Source organism: Trachemys scripta, chromosome 6 (genome assembly GCF_013100865.1).
Source record: "Trachemys scripta elegans isolate TJP31775 chromosome 6, CAS_Tse_1.0, whole genome shotgun sequence".
Taxonomy (NCBI): Eukaryota; Metazoa; Chordata; order Testudines; family Emydidae; genus Trachemys; species Trachemys scripta.
In genome coordinates, this window is record NC_048303.1 from 90,424,731 (window position 1) to 90,446,107 (window position 21,377).

Sequence of the window (21,377 nt, forward strand, 5' to 3'; positions counted from 1 at the left end):
CCCTACCTGCTCCATACAGAGCAGGTAGGGAGTGCAATCCCTAAACCCACAGAGATACCAATCTCAGAACACTCATGAAGGCCCAGTGGCCTCACAGACCTATCCAGGTAGTCTTCCTCTCTTCTCTTCCTCTCTTCTGATAGCCTCCCCATGTGACTGCACTGTAGCAGATGCAGGGAAGGCCCAGTAGAAATTAATGTTGCTTGGAACAACAATAACTCACAACTCTTAGAAATCTGCTGGGGAACAGCTGTTCTCCGGCTCCACCCACTCCTCCGATCCATACATCCATAAGAAATACTATCCTCATGGCAAAGAGACCATAGGATTTGGAGGTGGGGTGAATGTACCATGGAGCCAGCATCCCTCTATTAAACATCCCCACCTGCACAGCCCTATATTTCAACTATTTTTTCATCTCTGTTAGCGCTGAATACAACTATGGAAGAGTGAGTTAGAATCTATTCTGGCTTGGGCATCATCCACAGAATTTTTAAGTAGATCCTCATTGCAGACAAAAAATATATTTACTGGCAATGATGTACAAGTCAACATAACCCAGATTGACGCTCAGATCCCCTCAGTTCTAAGCAGTTAGAACAATCATTTTTTTAATTTATAGATGGAATGCATCACATATAAGGACACTGATTGGCAACAAACATGAATCATATGTCCACAAACTAGAAGGTGGACAGAGGTCTGGCTGAAACTCAGTCTCCAATTGCTTAAAATGCCTCTCCATATATTTTTGGGCCTAAGGCAACTGACAGTGTCTCACCCTTTATTAATAGACTATGCATAACTTAAAATAGAATCAAAGAAACATTACATGTGATTTTTTTGAGATAAGTTGACTGCATATTTCTAGCATGAGAAGAGCTCACATTTTATATTTGTTGAAAGCAAAAAACATTTTTATCCACAGCAAAGCATAGAAAAGTCTGCAAGGACAGGAAAGGGAGAGAAATACAAGAGTGGGGTTTTTGGTGCTTTTATTGCCTTCCAAAAACACAAAGGGAAGAACATTTATATCCACAGCATGCTTGAAGTCTTTTGATAAAAATTAAATTAAAAATTGGGGGTGGGGTGGGGGGGAAGTACCAGCTGGTATCCTGCAGCGTTTCATCATTTCACCCCTGGCTCCTTCGCCTCTCAGTAAAGCCTCTTCTAACCTGGCTTTTACATCTCTTGATTTCTGAAGCACTTGGGTGCTGACTTTGTCAGAGCTTTGTTTGCCCTGGACATACATGAGAAAGCAAAGTTTCAGTGATCAGTTTCTGAGCAGCCCTCTTAAAATACATATAGTCAAATTAACTCTTAATCCAAAGTATTCTACCAAAGCTGTAGCTACAGTCCCCAGATCAGGCAGAGGGCACTGAACACTATCAAAGGGGCATAGGCACACACAATCAAAGTACAATAGCAACATGCACACTGTCAAAGGGGTAGTGTGTGTACTGTTTCTAAGCACACAGGGATAACTGGCAGTAAGGAGAAAGGTGGTTTGGATAGATTGTTTAAGACACTCCAATATTTCAAAGGGCCCCATTGTCATTATGCTACCATTATAGATTGTACTTCTGTAGCATTTTCTATGCAATGGGCTTTGCGTGCGTTAATGTATTTAGCCTCACAACTCCCTTGTGAAGTAGATAGGTGGTATTATTCCAATTTTACAGATGAAGAAACAGGCTCATCACAAAAGTTACTTGACCAGGTTCAGACAGGCAATCTGTGGCTTAGATAAGAGCCTTGACTTTCAGACCCAAGCCTGAACCACAAGACCATTCTTCCATCCCATGGCTTGCTATAAAGGGTAGAAGAAAGAGTGCACGGAAAGAAGCTACCCCAATCCACCTTCCCACAGGCTAATTATGTTCCAGAGGGAAAGAGGAAAGGAATTGGACTATAGAAATATGCAAAAATGTATGGTGAGTGAAGCACCAAAGATTGGAGGTTTACATATATATATATAAAGCCTGGCTCCTTATCCAAATATCTCTGCAGAGAAATGTTGGTAAAACAGACCCATTTGCACAACTGTTAGCTCTCCTGCTTCTATTCAGAAGTAAGAAGCTCAGAGTCACACAAAAAGGAAATAAATAAATCAATAAATAATTTAAAACAACTTTATAGGATCTCATAAATAGTTTAATCTGAGTTTTGTTCAAAAGCTTGGGTCAATTATTTTATCTGAATCAGTTTGCTCATCCCTAACAACGGTGAAGATCAGATGACAAGAGAGCCAATTTAACCTCTTCCAATCACAGAATTATGGGTTGCCAAGGAAGGATTGCACTAGAGTTTGTTAAAAAAATTGTGACAAAGCATCAGTGAAAAGTTCCATTTACCTTGTACTCAAAGCATGAAACGCAAATGAAAAGAAGATCTAAAATTCTGTTCAGCTGCATGGATGGAAGGTCTGCAATCCATTTCCGAATAAGACTCTGTTCAGCATTTTTCATGATCCAGAGGAAACAGATCAAAAGGTTGCGAGTAGTATCAGGACTTAATGTGTTGTACTGTTTGTAGGGCTAGAAACAGATAAAAAGCATGTTCCATAGAAGGAGAAAAAAGAGAAAAGTCACACTGGTTCAGTAATACTATTTAAATACTGGTGGAGTTTTGTATCAAACCCATAGTTCATGCTGAGAGTGCTTCATCTATTCCATATTCAGTATTTATAATACACAGCTAAGGTTGTGTAGACAGGAAGTGCATGTGTGTAAAAAAAAGAGAGCGAGAGAAAGGGGCCACTGGTTGGTAGTTATCTGTACATCAGATTTGATAGCATGTAGCGTAGAGATAGAATTCTCTAATTGTTAAGGACTTTCCTGTTGTGTTTCCTACTGTTTTTGTAATGTAACGTGTTTTCACAGATACACACATCTCAGTGGTCATGAGTGCACACAGATACATCCATGCAATTTTGGAAATCTGGGCCATAAAGTATAGGCCACATTTTAAAAGCAATTACCGCAAGTTGTGCCCAAAAAATATTTCCATGCCTGTATAAAGGAATGATTGCAGTAAGAGAACTGAGCACACAGAATACACTTTTAAATACCTAAGTGCGTACTAGGCACACATTTACCAATTTATAGGTGTAATGACCCTTTTATGTGTGTGCACATATTTTGTGGCAGTTACTTGAATGATTATTTTTGAAAATATTGCCCTATATGGATGTATAAAAGGTTGCTATTTTCATAATAAAAGGATTTAGGAACATTTGAATGCAAACAGAAACCATTTTTTGTTTATGCTGGCTTGCAAAAGTGAAGCCAACACTAAACAGCAACAAAAGGTAAACCTATACAGATGCATGAAGAATGTAACAGAAAGCTTTATCATAGGTAGGGCTAATTGTCTGACATTCTCCATTATAAGGCCTGTTTTCAGATGCTTATAACTTTGGCAAACTTAAGCAATTTGGGCTGATGGGTGTCTGATTCAGGCTTTTTATTATTTATTTATTAATTATTATTAATTATTATTGTCCAGCCAAAATGGTTCAGCCAATTCCAAGAATGAGGCATGGGGAAAATAAATTGTTTTACCCATCTGAAAAAATTCTGGCAATCTTTCCTTTGAAATGCTCTATTCCCCCATGGTTTGGAGCAGGGACTTGAAATTTGGCAGGGCTGCAGCGTATGACTTTTGCCATCCCTGTCAAAATCCACCCAAATTTGGCCAATTTTTATAAGCCTTTGAAAAACTGCACTTTGTACATGCACAGCAGAAACTTGCTAGAGCTAAAATCTCCAAAGATTCCATCCTCACTAAGAAGCTCAAACCTCTCACAGCTCCTAAGTGCTGACCAGACTGCACATGTTCCATTTCCACAGGGCTACTGATTGTTCTCCCTCTACCCCAGATATGGGGGCAAAGCTGGTCTTTCCCTGTAGTGGCTGCTCCCAGCTGTTCCAGGCCAGGCACTGGAATTGAAAGCAGGGAGCCTGTCTCCCTAGTACTCTGAAGGTTTAGGATAACCTCAGAGAGAGGATAATAAAATAATACTGCCAGAAAGAAAGGCTGGCAAAGCAATGCAGACATACCAGTGAAGACAGAGGTGCACCTGAAGACCTTATGAGGTTGAACTGATTCCCAGCTATGGCCCAGGCAACAGACTGATTGATTGCATTTGTAGATTCTTGGTCTTCATCTGGACTCCCTGTACGACCTTTCCCACTGCGGGCTTCTGAAACTAGATTTGAAATGCCCCATTGACTCTGCACACCATAATCCAACATTATTATGTTGTCTCAGTATTACCAAGTTCCACAGTCTTGTATTCCTGTTGGCTAATGAAACAAGTGGCATTTCCATGAGAGGCACTGCTTGTTATGTTGAAGGGGAAAGGGGAAGCAGGGGGTGGGGGTGAAAGAGGTATAGGATTAGCTGGCCAGTTTGCAACCACCAGCAGACAGCCAGGTTATACAAATAAACACAAGGATAGAAGGATCTGTTCTCACCCACTCCTGCTGTCTGGTAAAGTTGATTTATGCTTCAGAGGCAAAACCACTAAAGGATCTCAGGATGGCTCTGAACTGTAGTGTCAAACCAGTGCTTCGCACTGCTTGGATTAAATCACCAGTGCCAGGTTCAATGACCTTACATTACTAAGCATGTCACCAAAGCTGTGCTTGGGTGGCGGATTCTCACAGAAATACACATACAATATCTTAGACCTTAGTCCATCCCGTGCTTTGCTGCACATTGGGCTACCCACATTTGCCATCCTTGCCTGTCAACTGCCTTTCTCACACATACAATACAATACAGTACAAATCTGGCAACTGCTAACAGAGGAGATGTCACCTACTGGCTAAAAGACAGGTTTAGGATTCAAGACTCCTCACTTCTATTCCCAGTTTTTCCACAGACTTTCTGAGTTACCTTGAGTAAATAAGTTATTTAAACTAATTTTTACAAGGTCCTCTAATACTGAGTGCTCAACTCGAGATACCAAAGGTTGGGTTTTTAGAAGTCCTAAGCAACTCCAACTGATTTCAATGTGCTCAGGACCTCTGAAAACTAAGCCCATGGCATCTCAATTTAGACACCCCAAAACAGAGGCACCCCAAGCTACTGGACACATTTGAATATTTAGGCCTTATCCTTGCTATCCCCAGTCTTCTCATCTACAAAATAGGGATAAAACCTAGATTAACAGAGTATGGTAAGGTTTAACCAGTGTGTGTCAAGTGTTTCAACACTCTTGGGTGGCAGGTGGTAACAGAAGTTCTGAATATTATTGTTCTATTCCAGACATGTACAAAAAATACATGTTCATAACTGGTGAAAAACTGTATGTCTCAAAACAGCTATATATTTTTCTTTGCTGCCTTGAATTTTTCATGAACACAAATGGTAGCTTTGCAAGTAGCACAGCGTTGTCCTTTTAATAGAACATAAATAGCTGGTTTCTCTAAAAAAAAAAAAAAAAATGGCAAACTGCTGCCTGGGACAAATTCATAAGAACTCATTGAAGTCAAATATGACAGAATCAGACAGCATAGAGAATTATTTTTTAAAAGGATTAAAGATTTAGAACAGTATTTGTAGTTTCATGATTTCGGATAAAAGTCTATTCTAGACTCTTGAGCCTGCTGGTTACTTTTGCCTGCAAATGCTCCTTTTAACTACAGTACCACGATAACAGGACTATCAAATAATAGAAAAATGAGTACATAAAATGAGCAAGCCAATTTGTAAACCTGTCAATACTTCCTAATTAAACAAATAGCATAAAAACAAGCAAACAAAAAAATCTCCAACTCATCTAGGTGCGCACCAGCTAAATAATGTAACAACATAACATTGTTACCCTTATTCTCCTTGCTATTGTTTGTTACACCCATTTATATCTTAATATTAGATTGTAACCCTTCCACGGCAGGGACCACGTTTATATGTTAGCCATCTATCAGAATAATTATTACTTATACAGTGATATAGCATTATGCATAAATAAAGCACTGCTCTATCATTTGCGCACCTAATTATTTCTGTACAGTTTCTAATTCATAGTATTTGAATAAACATTTTTCTGTACTTGAAAATCCAACTTACTTTGAATTAAAGAAACGTTGGCACTCGCAAGCATGTTTGGCATTAGAGTAGTTAAGGCAATCTCTTCTACATTTTGTCAGCTCACTTAATGAAGTCACTTTGAGAGGGCAAATAAGGGAAGAAAAGAAGGTCTTACCTGTAAAGTCATACAGCTGTGGCAGTGCATCCAAAATGATCCCAACCAAAGGGAGGTAAAGGGCAGCAATTTTGACCTTCACCTCTGGTTTTAAGCAGCGCTGGTCTAGGTCATGGGAACTCAGCAGGCTGTGCACAGCACTGATCGCTTTCCTCTGCACTTTACTGATTCTGTCAGCACAAACAAGGACTAGCTCTGTTACTGAGACACATGCAGGTTATATGGATCAAAGCGGCTATGAGAGATGACTGAGGCGGAGGAAGTTAATAAATATTCTGTGGATAAGCTCTTATGCTATAACCAGAGAGTAACATCTCAGCCTGCATTCCCTAAAATAAATCCCGATCCAGATGTCAGACTTCACACCTGCAGAGCAATGATCACTGGTAACTAGTAATCCAATAAGGAAAACTGTCCCAGGCAATTTCAACAGGGCGGAAGAAATGGATTTAAAGAAACATGTCACACCCTTGCAATGGCCAAGTACGGCAATTGTCTAACCAAATCCTTCAGCATGATGGAAGGCAGCAGTTTTCAAGGCCTTCACTTGCTAAGAGCAAGTGAAATTCCCACTGATAGGATGTGAAATTCCAAATGACATTTTGCTCCATATTTATTTAGCTCTATCGCATGTAAATAATACACATGCATTCACTGGGAGGAGAACATTTTGCCTACAAAGCAATCGTACTATTGCCTTATTACAAAGTGACCCCTAAGTAACTACCCACAGGGTGAAAGTACTACGTTTATTTGACTGAAGCAGTAGGAGCTGTACGTAACTGGCTCGTTCCAAGATGTTGTAGGTCTAGTGTTCATCACACTCTGCATAAAGATCTGTCATCTTTAAAAGAGATTATCCTTTCCAACTGAACTTTTTTTTCCTCTTCAAGAAGTTGCCCCATAAGCTTCTTGTACCATACATTAGCTCCTATTTTTCCTATGGTTTTATATCACCACAGCTGCCCTCCTAGACAGAGAACTTGATAGTTCACCTTGCTCAAAATAAGTCTACTCCAAATGATGGGGTGGTTGTCTGGGCTCCATGGAAGCAATTCTGCAGTGGATGTTTGTTACAAGCATACACATGGAGGTTAACATGTGGTTTGTTCCAAGCATGCACATGGAAGGTAACATACCAACATTCTCCAGGGTACACAAGACCAGTGAAATGCTATCAATTCTACTCCAAAGGCAGAGGGAGCAATAAGTGGTGTTCTCTCTTGTTATGCTGACGATACTGCCTTTGTAGCAGTGGAAAGCAAGAGGCTGGACCTAAAAATCAAACCCACATCTCTCACATGACCATACTGAGTACTGATCACCGAGCCATCAGAAAAAATCCTCTTAAAAACTGAGAAACCTACCCTTCTGCCTCCGTGTCCAGTGCAGCTGCCAATTCAGTGAAAAGCAGTCCAGCCAAAAAGTGCTGCTGACGATAATCTGCCGAAAGGTCAAACATGCTGGCAATTTTCTGATCCTGGAAACTAGAGCAGGAGCTTGAATTCTGCAAAAGTATACCGGGTGTTTTAATGGATGATCAAAGAAAATACAACTCATTTAAACAGACAATAGTGCCACTCACTGAGAATACAGCTAACAGCCTGTTCTACTGTAAACCACTGAATACAACATGGGAACAAGGTAAACATCTGAGGGAAATATTGCAATGTATAATAAAAATGTGAAGCTTTTCAATCAAATTGAGCAAAATCTCTCTGAAGCAATTTTTTTCCATGAATATAGAGAGCTATGCTGAACGATTTAAAGCTAGAGCAGAGTGTGCAATTATAACAGAGGAATGTATTCAATGACTTTAGTCTCTTTTACTGTTTGCAGCTGTCTGTTTACAATTTTCTTAAATCTGTTTTGAGGAATACTTTCTATGATTAACCCTCTGGTTTAATTATGCATGAGCAGCTCGGTTCGAGTGTTTGATGTGCAAACAAGCTGTGTTTGTTAGTTTGAATAGGACACGAAGCCAGCATCAACCCTGTGTTCAGATTGCTCTGTAGAGTCTGTACCATTCTGCTGGCACAAATCAGCCCTAAAGCTGCATAACCAACCGTGGGAAGATCACCCCAATGCAGAGCCCGCATAGTGGCTTCTTTGCCACATGCACCCCCCTTTTCCATGGCTGGTACAAAAATGTGGCCCATAAGAAGGAGGGATGAACATGCTTTTCCTGTATCCTTGCAGTCTCTGTCTGGGGTTGCTGGCAGCAAGTGTAATTTAGAGCAGCCTTCAATCTGCTGTAACATATGGCTGGAACTGATGCACAGCCACGCCAGGATCAGTAGACTTGCTGCTGAGTTTGTGCTATCAGTTCCACAACTGTAACCATGGATCTGAACCATAGGTCACTTGGTATGTTTTTGTTCCCAAATGGGTGAGCATAACTCTTAAAATCTGTTTCCAGTGCAAATACTTAGGTTTACAAGTTCAGAATTTGCTTTTCATTAATATTCTTCAATATTCACTTGAAAATATTTCTGCCAAAAAACTAATTTGCTCGAATATTCCCAGAAAACAAACATGTAAAAACCAGATCCCAACTTTATGGCTGACCCCTAGCTCCATAATGGGCTGAATCAAAACCTGACCTCTGAACACCCCCCCAAACTTCGGGACAGTGCAGGCTTGAATTTGTATGAAACCCCTACAGAGTGGTCCTATCTCAGCTGCCATATAGATGCAGGCATAGCTGTTTGTTTGCAGTAATACAGAGGCATGGAGCATCCGGTTAAATGAATTTCCTATATGAGCTCTCAACAAAAATTCCACAAGATTTACCCCCAAGGCAACATTTCTTATTGAAAAATCTCAGTCATGTTAGCAACTATCCTGTAGACAGAGCAGAGTTACTAAATTGGTGGCCAGCTACTGTAGCAAATCATGCAAAAGCAGCAAAAAGCCCAATGGCTCGAGTAGGTTGTACTTTGTGGGTGACTCCTAAGGGAGGAAAGAGTTGATGATATTACCTAAGGAAAAGATCGATTCTAAGTGGTAGCTGCCCGGCTCTGCTTTGCAGTAACTGGTTTTGATAGCTATGCAGAGTTCCTTGGTATTTTTAGTAGTGGAATCTCATTTCCAACTGTTCGGCGTCAAGAATGAGCCTCAAGCAACAACTCTGGGAAATCCTGAGCCTCAAGATTTATTTTAATGATCAGAAAGGACCTTAAAAAAACCCCGTTGCTTTAATGAATATTGACTTGCCTGTACACTTAAGATGAGCAGTGAGAGCATGTGCAAAAGCTCAGAATGCAAAGTCTGCTGTATATTTCCATATGCTATGACCCTCACAAACAGATGTTGCCATCTGATAGTACCTTGTGCTGCATCTTCACAAGCACAGTCATTGCTGTACATTGGGTGTGCGTAGCTTTTTTCAATTGGTGTTTCTAGCTGCGCCTACTGAAAATTTCTCCCACGTTTGCATGGCATGATATGTATGAACTTGTGCAATTCAGCTTCATAGTAACATCTTGCTGATATTAGTCCTTTCTGCCCCTTTTCTACAAAAGGGAGCTCACAACTCTTGATGATTATAGACTTATGAATCCTGACTTAAGTAGATGAATACAACAGCAGTGGAAAGACCATCAGTTCTCCACATACATACGTCATATCAGGATGTCAGACATGTGATACGGACTGAGTGATGCCTACCTGTGATGACAGAGAGGGAGAGGGGGATGCTGGTGCAGACACTGAAGTCATGAAGAAGAGATTCAGATTGAGGTAATGTTCATGGCTGCAGAGAATCCTTAGGAACTCCAGCCTCATGGAAATTAGGGTGGGGAGGGTATTAAGCTTGTTTGACAGCTAGAAAAAAACAAACAAAAATATCATGTGACAAGCACGGGTAATTTAGATGTACACATAGAGAAATACTCTCTTCCTAAAACAGAATCAGCCAATTTAATAAAAGTAACCGAGCAGAGTAACAGACAGTAAAAAGCTCACTGGATTCTTGTGTTTAACAAGATTCCAACCATTAGGCATTCTCTGTTTAGTGGGGGTGTTTTTGCACTTGGCTGACCTCCCAAGAGAGGATCAGTTATTCTTTCCTTCCAGAAAACATGCAATTGCCTTAGCAAGCTTGTCTGGAAAGTAATTTTGAAGGATTCCTCCCCCCCCACACACACATACTCACCCCTTTGTCCATAGTAATATTAACTTTTAAAAACTCCGTTGTGCCTGTTGCAAACTAAACAAAGGAATCTGTTCCTCCACTGTGCACCATACTACTCCAAGAGTACTGTCAGATCCCTTCACAAGTGCAATGCCACAGCAGAAATTGTGGCAAAACAGTTGTGAACTTCAATGGAAGTTGTGCATGTGTCCAATGGCAGAATTTGGCCTTTTTTAAGTAAACATGAAAGGCTATATGGATCACAAGATCAAAATGCTTAGAAAAAAATAAAGAAGCACCAAATAACTTGTATGAAAATAATGGAGACGTCATGCATTTTTATACTGGGTTTTTCCAGGAGGATTTTGAAGCAAAGCCGTTCACAAAGAACACAAGAGGGTAGAGCTCGAGATGGATTTTTTTTTAATCTAAGACCATGTGGCATGGTCCAGAGAGAAACAGAGCCAAGAAAAATCTGCAGAAATGTAGCCAGTGTATGTCAGAGGAGGAGCAGGGTCAGCACAAACATTTTCTCCCACTTACTGCTCCAAGCTCCTCTGTTCAAACACTGTACAGTTGTGACTTCACAAGGTTGGGGTGTACACCTAGAAGAAGGGGGTATCTGTTCTATACAGCAAGCGAGCCTCCAAATACAGGGACTTTTCCGCTGGTAAATTATGAAAAAGTTAATACTGCTCATAGCAGCATTTCACTTTGTGCACTGAGTCCCACTGGCAGAGATACAGATCGTGAGAATGGCAGGGGACCTAAAAGCAGTATGTCCACTAAGTGGCTACTGCTAATGGGGTAGGAGGGTCAGGAAATAGCAGGGAGGGGCTCCCACTTTTTGCAGATCCACTGGGATCCACATGGTTATGGACAGCATTCACTGCCTATTCCCAGGCTCCAGGAGGGAGGGAATGTATCCTGCCTTTTGGGCACTATTACTAATGCCAGCCTCTTGAGGGAAAAATGAGTCAGAAGCAGAACTGAACAGATTACCAAACTTCATTCAGAGACTGTTCTGAACGATGCGTACCTGATTACAGTAATGTCTGATGAGGTTAAACACGAACCCACGGTCCATTAGAGAAAGCAGATCGTACAGGAAAAATGCCAAGCTAATGTTGATCTTTTCTGCATGTTCAGTTTCCTTTAAAAAATAAAGAATTTGTGGTTTATAATATATAAAATCGCCAGACTCATTCACCCAAGTGAAGTTGTGAAAGCTCCGTTGCTGGAATAATTTTAAAATAGATTTGACACAATATAGGAAAATACACTGTAGGGAATAGCTGCAATCATTTCTACTCTCAGTTTCTTAAAAAATAATTGAATGCTTACTATTTACAGAACACTAAAATACTTAACACAGCTCTGACAGAATGTTTCTTTAACTCTATTTAGTGAGCATCAAATATTTTATTTAGAAACTGTAAATCTGAGACTCATGACAAAAAAATTGCAGCAAGACAAATCTCTAGGTTTTATGATTTAGCAGCTCAGTTCTGAATATTTACTAATGGTTTGATTTTCAGGGACCCACAACTCCCACTAAAGTCACTGGGAACTCTGTATGCTCAGCAACTCTGAAAATAAGGCCCGAGTTATTTGAAATTTATTAATTTGAATATAACCTTAAAAATCTTGGTTCTATGTGTAGTTCAGTCCAAAGAATTGTCTGATTGTGTGTGTGACTGCTTCTGGCGTGTACATGTGCGGGTGTGTTTTAATTAGCTTGTGTTCAAGTCCCACAGAGGTTGTTTATTCATGACTGATAGAGCAGTTTCAGGAAGTGAGACTGAGGGAATTGTATAGCCTTCCGTGTCTCATGTTAGAGAGAGTGGCTTTATAGTGTTCAGAGAGTCACTTTTTCATGTTTTTGTCTTTTCTGTTCAGATATATAAAGCTATTTTCTGTGATCTCATGCTGTTAAATATTTTCTTACTCTCATGGTGCAAGCAGTTTGCTAGCCTGGGCAAAGCAAGCCAGGGGGACATGCTTCATCACTGCAGGACTTAAGCAACAAGCTATTAAAAACATACCCAATATTGTGTTAAAACAAGTAGGCTGCTTTTGCGTCGTCTGTAAGAATCATACAAGTGACATCTATGGTTTCTGAGTACAATTAATGTATATATCCAGTTCTCTAAACCCTCTGGGCACTTCAGTGGCATTTTCACACATGGAGAACTTTCACGATTAGACTCTCTGTCCTCACCCTATCAGAATGTGATCTAATTAACAGTACTGCCTATATAAGACTATTTGTGTCTTCTCTGTAAAGAAGCCATAAACAGGCTATGGTTGAATGCATTGAGGGCATAAATTAAAATTTTGTTAAAAAGTGTTTTACTTAAGTGAACAGAAGTATTTTCATGAAATGCTTTTAAAGATCACAGTGACCCAGTTTTTTATTTAAACATTCCCGTAGCATTTTGCTAGTGCATGAAAACCAGAGAATGAAACTGACTAATCGATTTCCTTTGTCCAAGATGACTGAAATTCATAATGTAAACAAATGGCATTAAGTGGTGAAAAGTAAGTTAGGTTTTTTAATTCTTCCATTTTTGTAACCAAATATGTTGATTTTCAAATATATTAGAGGAAAGAGTTACAGTGAGGTAAAGATTTTATTTTTGAGCTGTGAATTTCATATTAACAGCATTTGAAGCTGGTGATGAGATCATTTGGAACCAGATTCTGTAAACCTTCCCCAGGGTGAGTGTTACCTTAATTCTTAAATATTCCCAGGGCAATCAATGGATCCACTCATGGAATAAGGTGCTATGCAACATGAATAAGGATGTTAGAATCTACCACACAATGATTGACACAAGTGAGATAAAATAAAAATATTGGGTCAAATTCATCTTTGGTGTAACTTCAGTGATGTCAGTGAAGTTACACCAGGATTGAATTTGGCTCAGTAGGTCTTGCGGGAAATAACCACAAAAAGAGTGCTAGCAGGGCCGGCTCCAGGCACCAGCTCAGCAAGCAGGTGCTTGGGGCGGCCAAGGAGAAGGGGCGGCACGTTGGGCTCTTCGGCGGCAATTCGGCGGCGGGTCCCTTGGTCCCTCTCGGAGGGAAGGACCTGCCGCCGAAGAAGAAAGCGGCACAGTGGAGCTGCCGCCAATTGCAATCGCTGTTTTTATTTTTTTTTCTCCCGCCGCTATGGGCAGCAAAAACCCTGGAGCCGGCCCTGAGTGCTAGGAAATGTTACATTTATTTCTTTGTATCCCACATTTACCTTCTGTGCTTTAACTAAAAGTGCTGCGATCTCTGAGGTGACCACATTGACGATAGTGGTGATGTCATCTTTGAAACGATCTGAAAATCGACTTCTTCGCAGAGTATCTTGCTTGTCCATGTTATGAACATACTGAGCCATGCTCTTTATCTGCAAAACAAAACCAAACCCATTACTATCAAACGAATGCTTTAACACTGGCACTTGGGCCCGATTTCCCACAAGCGTCAATTTCACCTGCACAAAACTACCATCACAACTAGCATACTTGTTGTCAGTGTCAGCAGAGGGCCCAAGGACTGAGTGAGAATGGAGGCTGAACTATTGTCTTACTCCTAGAAGTTGCCCCTATAGGTCGGGGTTGATGCAAGTTGGCAGGACAGAACAGAGAGGTTTGCATTCCTGATATTTCTGCTGCATTTATTATGTGCAAACATTAGGATTTCATCCTTCATCACTGTGCTTGGTGCTGTACATAATATACAGAGGAATGTACAGTCCCTGAACCAAAAGGTTTAGGATCTAGAACAGACTGACAATACAGCTGTTACCTAAACTAAGTTTCAAGATCAAAAATGTGTGATATTTATTAAATGCTTTTTTAATAGTGGATTACCTCTGAAAAGCTTCATTGAAGAAAGATGTTTCAAGGAGGGATTTGAAAGAAGAGGAGATGGCCATTTAGCATACCAGGAGAGGGAGACAGTTCCAGGCATCAGACACACTCTCCACTCTTGAGGTGCTACATACACTTAGAAAAGATTCAATTTCTCCCTACATGCCACCTATTTATTTTTTATTTCTTAAAGTACAACAGACTCCAGACCCTGTCTCTGCTCAAGTTCTGGACTATAAATTCCTATTTTACCAAATATATGTGGCAAAGCACACCACCCCTGCTGAACAGCCATGTTCTCATGTAGGTGCTGACATTCTCACAGAACATTGGTACTTAGAAGGAAAGTGTTACATTCAGCCATCACATAGACGGGGTGCGAGAAGCCAGCAGCAGAAAGGTCAAATCCGTTTTCGAAAAACCTTTCCATTCCTGACCCATTCACTTTCTAGTCTCTATCCTGCATTCCCTCACGCATCCAAAGCTCACAGTTAAGTCATAGCTTCAATAATGAGAAAGAAAGAGAAGATCATTGGTCAGGAGTTTGAGATCGGAGAGAATGCAGACTGTGGGTCCTTGTTGTGCTCACAAAGGGTTCTTGCTGCTCTGATCCCTCGTGATGACAGGCCTGGGGTATCACTCTTTGAATGAGTTCCTACTTCTTGGCTGGCTTTTGAACGGTTTATTTGCTGCCAGTGTTCACCAATAAGTCAGACCATTCTTCAGTGACGTCAGTCACCTCAGGCCTGCACGGGAGAATCTCAGTGTGTGGAGTTCAGGCACTGCGGGCAGTGGCCTATGCTATTACCAGAGTGGAGAAAATGGCAATTGGTATTCATCTGAAATGAAGGACAGATACTAGCTTGACTGTTGTCTTGCAGTGCTTTGCCAGCTGTGGACCAATGAGTGCACAACATAAGCAGGGTTCTTTGAATCCTCAACCCTGGGCAGATCCTGCTGGCTACAGTTAGGATAAATTATTTCAGAGAATTCCCGCAAGGCTGATTTTTCTGTTTATGTGTTGGAGTCATCAGGGCTCCATGGAGAGTTGGATCTGAACCGAACCCCCTAGCCCGATACCTCCAAACTTTAGGGAGGTTCAGATCTGGAGGACAGTCCGCACTGTGTGCCTCAGGCCCACTCTTATGGGGAAGATTAGCTGGACGGACAGACAGACGGACGGACAGACACACACACAGTCTGAGCATGTTCCTAAACTGTGGGTTGTGATGCACTGGGGGGTATAGGTGATTAAGACAGCAACAAATCTGCATCTGTGGCTTTGGGCACAAATGGCATTTAATTTCTCAATTGTTATATAATGCTGTGAACAAAATCTTACCAGCAGCTCAAAGAAGAACCAGGCGTATTTGAAGACGGTTTCTCTCACCATCCCAGTGCTGACCACCATCTGCAGTGCTAGCTCTTCATGGAAATGCTAGGCAACAAACACAGCATGGTGAGAAATGATTTAAACTGAACTCATCTTCCAACACTGACCCCTCAATCCAATACTGTGTGGGTGAAATTCACTCTGTGTGTGCAAGGCCCTCCATACTACAGTGGCCTTTTGTGTGAGGGGGGTGATGTGGAAGGAGCTGCTGGGCACGGAGGCCTCTGCACTCCATATATGCTGGAGAGCTTGACACCTTTGCTGCTTTGAATAAGCTGGTATGACAGGTGTGATGGGGACAGGTGGGGTGAGGGGTCACTGTAGCCACACCCAGTGCTGAGGAATCACCAAATGAAGGTGCAGATGGGAAGCAGCCATTACTCAAGCCCATAATTCATGGGCTTTGGGCAATGTGTTTAGGGCGTGAATTGCAGCCTATACTGCAGGGGTCGGCAACCTTTCAGAAGTGGTGTGCCGAGTCTTCGTTTATTCACTCTAATTTAAGGTTTCATGTGCCAGTAATACATTTTAACGTTTTTAGAAGGTCTCTTTCTATAAGTCTATAATATATACCTAAACTATTGTTGTATGTAAAGTAAATAAGGTTTTTAAAATGTTTAAGAAACTTCATTTAAAATTAAATTAAAATGCACAGCCCCCTGGACCTGGGCAGTGTGAGTGTCACTGAAAATCAGCTCGTGTGCCACCTTTGGCACGCGTGCTGTAGGTTGCCTACCCCTGCTATACTGATTCTGAGCACTTCTATGTAATGCATTAGCGTTTCTGAGGTTGGGGGGAAGATGGTGAATGCTAAAGAGTGGGAATGAAGGAATCCTTAAAGCAAGATCTTTGCACTGGATCCTACTTGAAAACAATACTGTGTAAAGATGACTCTGAACTGAAAACCCAGATCCAAGCACCCCAAACTTTTAGGAAGTTCAGATCCAGATTTAAACTTTGCATCATGGTCCATTCTCTATACAAAAGATATACAAGTAGAGATACTGAATATTTATATGGATAATGGGAACATCTCCAGTTACATTAGACAGGATAATTAATCCCTCAATAATTAGGAATGGATATAAACCTTCATGCTTCAGGGCATAACTCAAACTCTAACAGAGGTCAGGAAGAAACTTCCCCTGTGGGAAAGTTATTCCTTAACTACCTACTGCAGGGTATTTTGCACTTTCTTCTAAAACAGCTGTTGCTGGTCACTGTGAGAGACAGCAGACTGGACTAGAAGGATCACTTGTCTGATCTGGAATGGGAGTTCCTATGTTCCTAATAACTGCTACCCTGGAACATGTACTTTGGGTCAGAGAGACAGATTGGGTTGGTTTCAAAGACTATAAGCAGGGGAAAAGCCAATTTAGTGAATTCAGACCACAACTAGTCCTTCACTCCCCTTCCTTTACCTTGGGAAACACTGATCCATTATGATCATTACAAGTCAAAGTAAAGAGTCTCCAATCATATACATTGACCTGTAAAGCATTCTATTACTTGCCAGAACTACTTGGGAAACAGAATCTAAAGAGCCTGAGATTGAGGGGGTTGATACAAAAATGAAGATATATTAATTTATCTACTGGTCAACCTCCCTGGTATAAACGTAACTTTTATGGCACAAAGCTTATTTGCCAAAACTGATAAATTAATTCTTTCCCTTTCCCCTGTACCTCATCTAAGTGTTACTGTCAAAGTTTGTTTTAGCAGCTGTTTAACAGCTCTCAGCCAGGCTTCAGATTGCTCTCGCATTGTGTGGCACTCTACCTTTTTATTGGATGGTCTTGGGCTTACAGATGCATTTGATGTGTCGTTGGTGGGGTCAATATAGAAAGACATCCGACTGGAGCTGCGATCTACAACCTGGAGAAAAGGGCCAAAAGCCGGGGGGGGGGGAGCGGGAGAGATTTTAATTAATTAAACAAAGGAGAGTCAGCTGCTAGTTGTAAAAAAAAAAAATACAAATCTCCCCTACCATCCTCTCTCTCACACATGCCCCGTAATGGGGGGAGGAGAGAGGAGGGAGGAGGGAGGGAAACAGTGCCAGGATTTGGAATTCAAAGGAAAGTAATGTAAATACCTCCACCACGTGGCCTACGCAAGTATTGCATTTAGACTTTAAAGCTCTCTTAATTCATCCACTCAACAAGAGCTGTTCTTGAAAGAAATTTCATATTTAGAACCACCAAATAAAATGACAGCTGGGAGTTTCTTTCATTAAAAACAACGTCCATTTAAAAGGTGGTGAAATGGCTGTACTCACCCAAGCATTGTAAATTGCTGTGATGCATGCTTTAATAACCTGCAATGTTGTTATTAATGTGATGCAGCTTTAATAACCTACATGTTAACTTTGTTTTAATTTAGGTAAATTAAAAAACTCTAGAGCTGAGTTATGTTTTAGGACACAGGAAATAGGAGTAAAATTCATAAACAATTAAATACAAGTCTACACTATTAAAAACTGATATGGATGAATAAATACATCCATATAAACAAATCAAATATTCATAACCTGCAAATATGACTAGTTCTTCTCTTTTATTTTGTTTTATTTCCCTCGAGCTAGACACATAAGTCTCATTCGTTTTAATTGGAGATGCACATGCCCATTGGATGGAGAACAGATTCAGAAAGTGCCTTATAATCAAGTTTGAAAACAAAGCACTGCAAAAGCACTATGCTACACATAATTAACATCAACAATCTATGTAATTCTGAACAAGGAAAAGAAGAAAATCAGTTTATGTTTCACTTTAACTCAATGGGCAAATTAAGGACTCACAAAAGAAGAATTCATCACCAAAGCAGATGCTTTTGGTGCCCATACTAGCTGATGTAAAATCACTGTGCTGATGATGGACATCCCACCTAGTCTCTCACTTGAAGTGCACACATTCAGCACTAAACAGGCACTGTGATTTTATAAAAAATGGCTGTGAAGAAATGGAATATTTTCCCTCTCGGCATTAGAAGAACAATTCTTCTTTGTAAGATGTGTTTAACCCTCATTAGAGCCTGATCCAGCCCCCAGTGAAGTCAACAACAGTCTCTTTCCATTGTCTTGAACAAGAGCTTGATCAAGTCCCTCATAAACACCCTAGGTATTGTTATGTATAGATCTTTCAGAACACAAGAAAAGAATTAGAGATCTGAAAATATGCACATCCTGCAGTGGAGACAAAATCCATCCATCCAGAGACAAAATTCTGAAGACCTTACTGATGTCAAACTACTGTTGACTTCTCTGGGACACTGAGAAAGGACTTAAAGATTTGGCACCAGAGCTTTAGCTTGCTGTTTTAGCGCCCAGATGAACAGCAAGACTTGGTGGCATATGCAGCATATATGAGTCTGGATCTGAGTCCTTCATCTGGGTTTTGGGTTAGACCCTATCTCTAGCTACCAAGCTTTCTTTTCCTCCCTTACCTTCGATGACATGATATTTTTGACTTCCTCATCAGTAGCAGTCTGTGTACCATGAATATCTGGATTGCTGCAGCTCATTACCCGGCTCTGGAGAAGTCTGGACCCAACAGACACAGCTGTGGTGCGCCCAAATGTGTAATAACGAGACTCTGGCAAATTGGTACTTCCTGCTGCACCTGGTCACGGGAAGACGTTTTTTTTTTAAATCAGGACTGGATATCATATTAACACATTATGATCCCATGAAAGCCAGTTTTACTCTGTGCTCTTAAAGCAAACACAGCAAGAACAGCATGTAGATTCTGAAAGCCGCTCCACCAACCTCACCTTTGATAACCTAACTAGGCCCGGAGCCAGAGGATGCAGAGTTAGGGGAAGGGTGGTGAGCTGTCCAGCACAGCACCGAGACAGAGAACACCAGAGGAAGATCAGAGCAACAGCTCCACAGCAGCAGTTTCTCTTTCCTTCCTTTCTCCTTCCACTTCAGAGACAGGCTGTTAGTCCCTTGCTGCACGTTAGACTGATGTACACACATCTGGGCTCAAAACTCTATCTCCACCCTTGATGTAGGTGATAGAAACTGAGGGCTTGTCTACACTCAGAAATGTGTCAGACTAGCTAATCAGGAATGATTATTCTGGAATAGCTGTTTTCAGTAAATTTCCAGGTGTGGATAAGCCCTGATATTTACCACATCCCAACGTCAGCCAAATATTCAAGAAGAGCTCAGATTACACACGTGAGCAGGGGAATAAACCCCCCCTCCCTATCACCTCTCACCCCTGTCTCTTTGGGTCCAGGCATGTAGGAAAACAAAGGGTTATTCATCTGCTTACTCCCTCCCTGGAGCAGGTAGGTGGGGAATGGGTGGAGCCTGGCCCCATCCCCCTACGCTCTTTCCAGAATAGCTGAACCAGCACAGAGGGCGGGAGGAGGGAAGTAATTTCCTGCTGGTATAGATCAGAAGGGAGTCACTGGTATAGATCAGTGGGGGAGGTTTAGGTTGGATATTAGGAAAAAAACTTTTTCACTAGGAGGGTGGTGAACCACTGGAATGGGTTACCTAGGGAGGTGGTGGAATCTTCTTCCCTTAGAGGTTTTTAAGGTCAGGCTTGACAAAGCCCTGGCTGGGATGATTTAGTTGGAGATTAGGCCCTGCTTTGAGCAGGAGGTTGGACTAGATGACCTCCTGAGGTCCCTTCCAATCCTGATATTCTATGATTCACTACCCATTCCCCCAATTTGAGGGATGTCACTCATTTTATTCTGAAAGTTACCAACATGGCACATAAATCGGGGTCCCCTCACTCAGAAATGGAGGTTCCAGAGAGAGAGTCACACCGAAGAAAGGAATCCCACCACATTTTAAAGTTTCCCACCTGAACAGGTCTGTGTGTGTCTTTGTCAGACAACATGTCCCACATCTGGGCCATTGCAGGCTGAGAGATATGTAACCACTCCTTGGGAGCAGGGCACAATGCCACCTGAGACTACTTCTGGGGTGGTGCAGCTTGCTCAGGGCTTCTCCTAAAGGCACCATCATGCCCTATAGCACCCATTGCACTGTTGCCCTCGCTCTTATTTCTTGCATGGACTATACATTAAAGTATCTTTTAAATTCTGCTCCTTCTGAATACAAATGACTCCGAATGTCAGGAGCTGTCACACCCGTGCTACCTACAATCTGAGGGGTTGGGGCAGGTCAGGGAGGAGGGAATTACTTTATGGAGAAGGCAACAAGAATACCTAGTCTGGCAATATCTCTTTGAGGCTCTGGAAGGCGAAACACATAGTAGACGTATGATGCCAAGAGACAGTTCCTCCCATGCTGGTCCTTGCTCAGGTCTTTACTGTTGTGAAGACTGTTCACTATTGCGACCACAGATTCAAAGGCAAACTGGGAGAAATTGGCTGTGAACCAAAGGGAAAGAATTAGTCTCAGCATTAAAGGGCATAACTCAGTTAAGACAGGGCATTCTTTGAGCAGCTAACATCTAATCCATTCACTGTTTAATCTACACTTTAACAAATTCAAAGCTAAACACAGAAACATCAGAATTGCTAGATTGGATCAGACCCAACATCCATCCAAGCAGTATCCTCTCTCTGGCAGTGACCAGCATGAATTGCTTCACAGAAAGGTGTAAGAACTCTGCAGTTGGCAGATATGGACTAATCTGCTCCCCCAACATAGATCTTTTCCTAATCTGATCTCTAATAGTCAGACATCGTCTTAAGCCCCTTTACATCCCTTCCAAAATTTGTGTTGGCATTGATTATAACTTTGGATATTCGGTGACTGATATAAATGTCAGTCAGCAGATACTG

The 21,377-nt window shown here is 41.4% G+C and overlaps 1 protein-coding gene across 2 annotated transcripts in view; it reads right to left on the reverse strand.

Annotated features, from left to right (window-relative positions):
• DOCK8 (dedicator of cytokinesis 8) overlaps positions 1-21,377 on the reverse strand; it is a 127,368-nt gene that overhangs the window by 29,413 nt on the left and 76,578 nt on the right. For both annotated transcript variants that reach the window (XM_034774195.1, XM_034774196.1), the window contains 12 exons: positions 20,796-20,960; positions 19,050-19,225; positions 17,388-17,483; positions 15,558-15,653; positions 13,600-13,749; positions 11,389-11,502; positions 9,884-10,039; positions 7,582-7,721; positions 6,215-6,384; positions 4,062-4,210; positions 2,355-2,537; positions 1,105-1,240 (listed from right to left, as the gene is read on the reverse strand). In XM_034774195.1, coding sequence (XP_034630086.1) covers positions 1,105-1,240; positions 2,355-2,537; positions 4,062-4,210; positions 6,215-6,384; positions 7,582-7,721; positions 9,884-10,039; positions 11,389-11,502; positions 13,600-13,749; positions 15,558-15,653; positions 17,388-17,483; positions 19,050-19,225; positions 20,796-20,960 — 1,731 coding nt within the window. The remainder of the gene's footprint in view (positions 1-1,104; positions 1,241-2,354; positions 2,538-4,061; positions 4,211-6,214; positions 6,385-7,581; positions 7,722-9,883; positions 10,040-11,388; positions 11,503-13,599; positions 13,750-15,557; positions 15,654-17,387; positions 17,484-19,049; positions 19,226-20,795; positions 20,961-21,377) is intronic.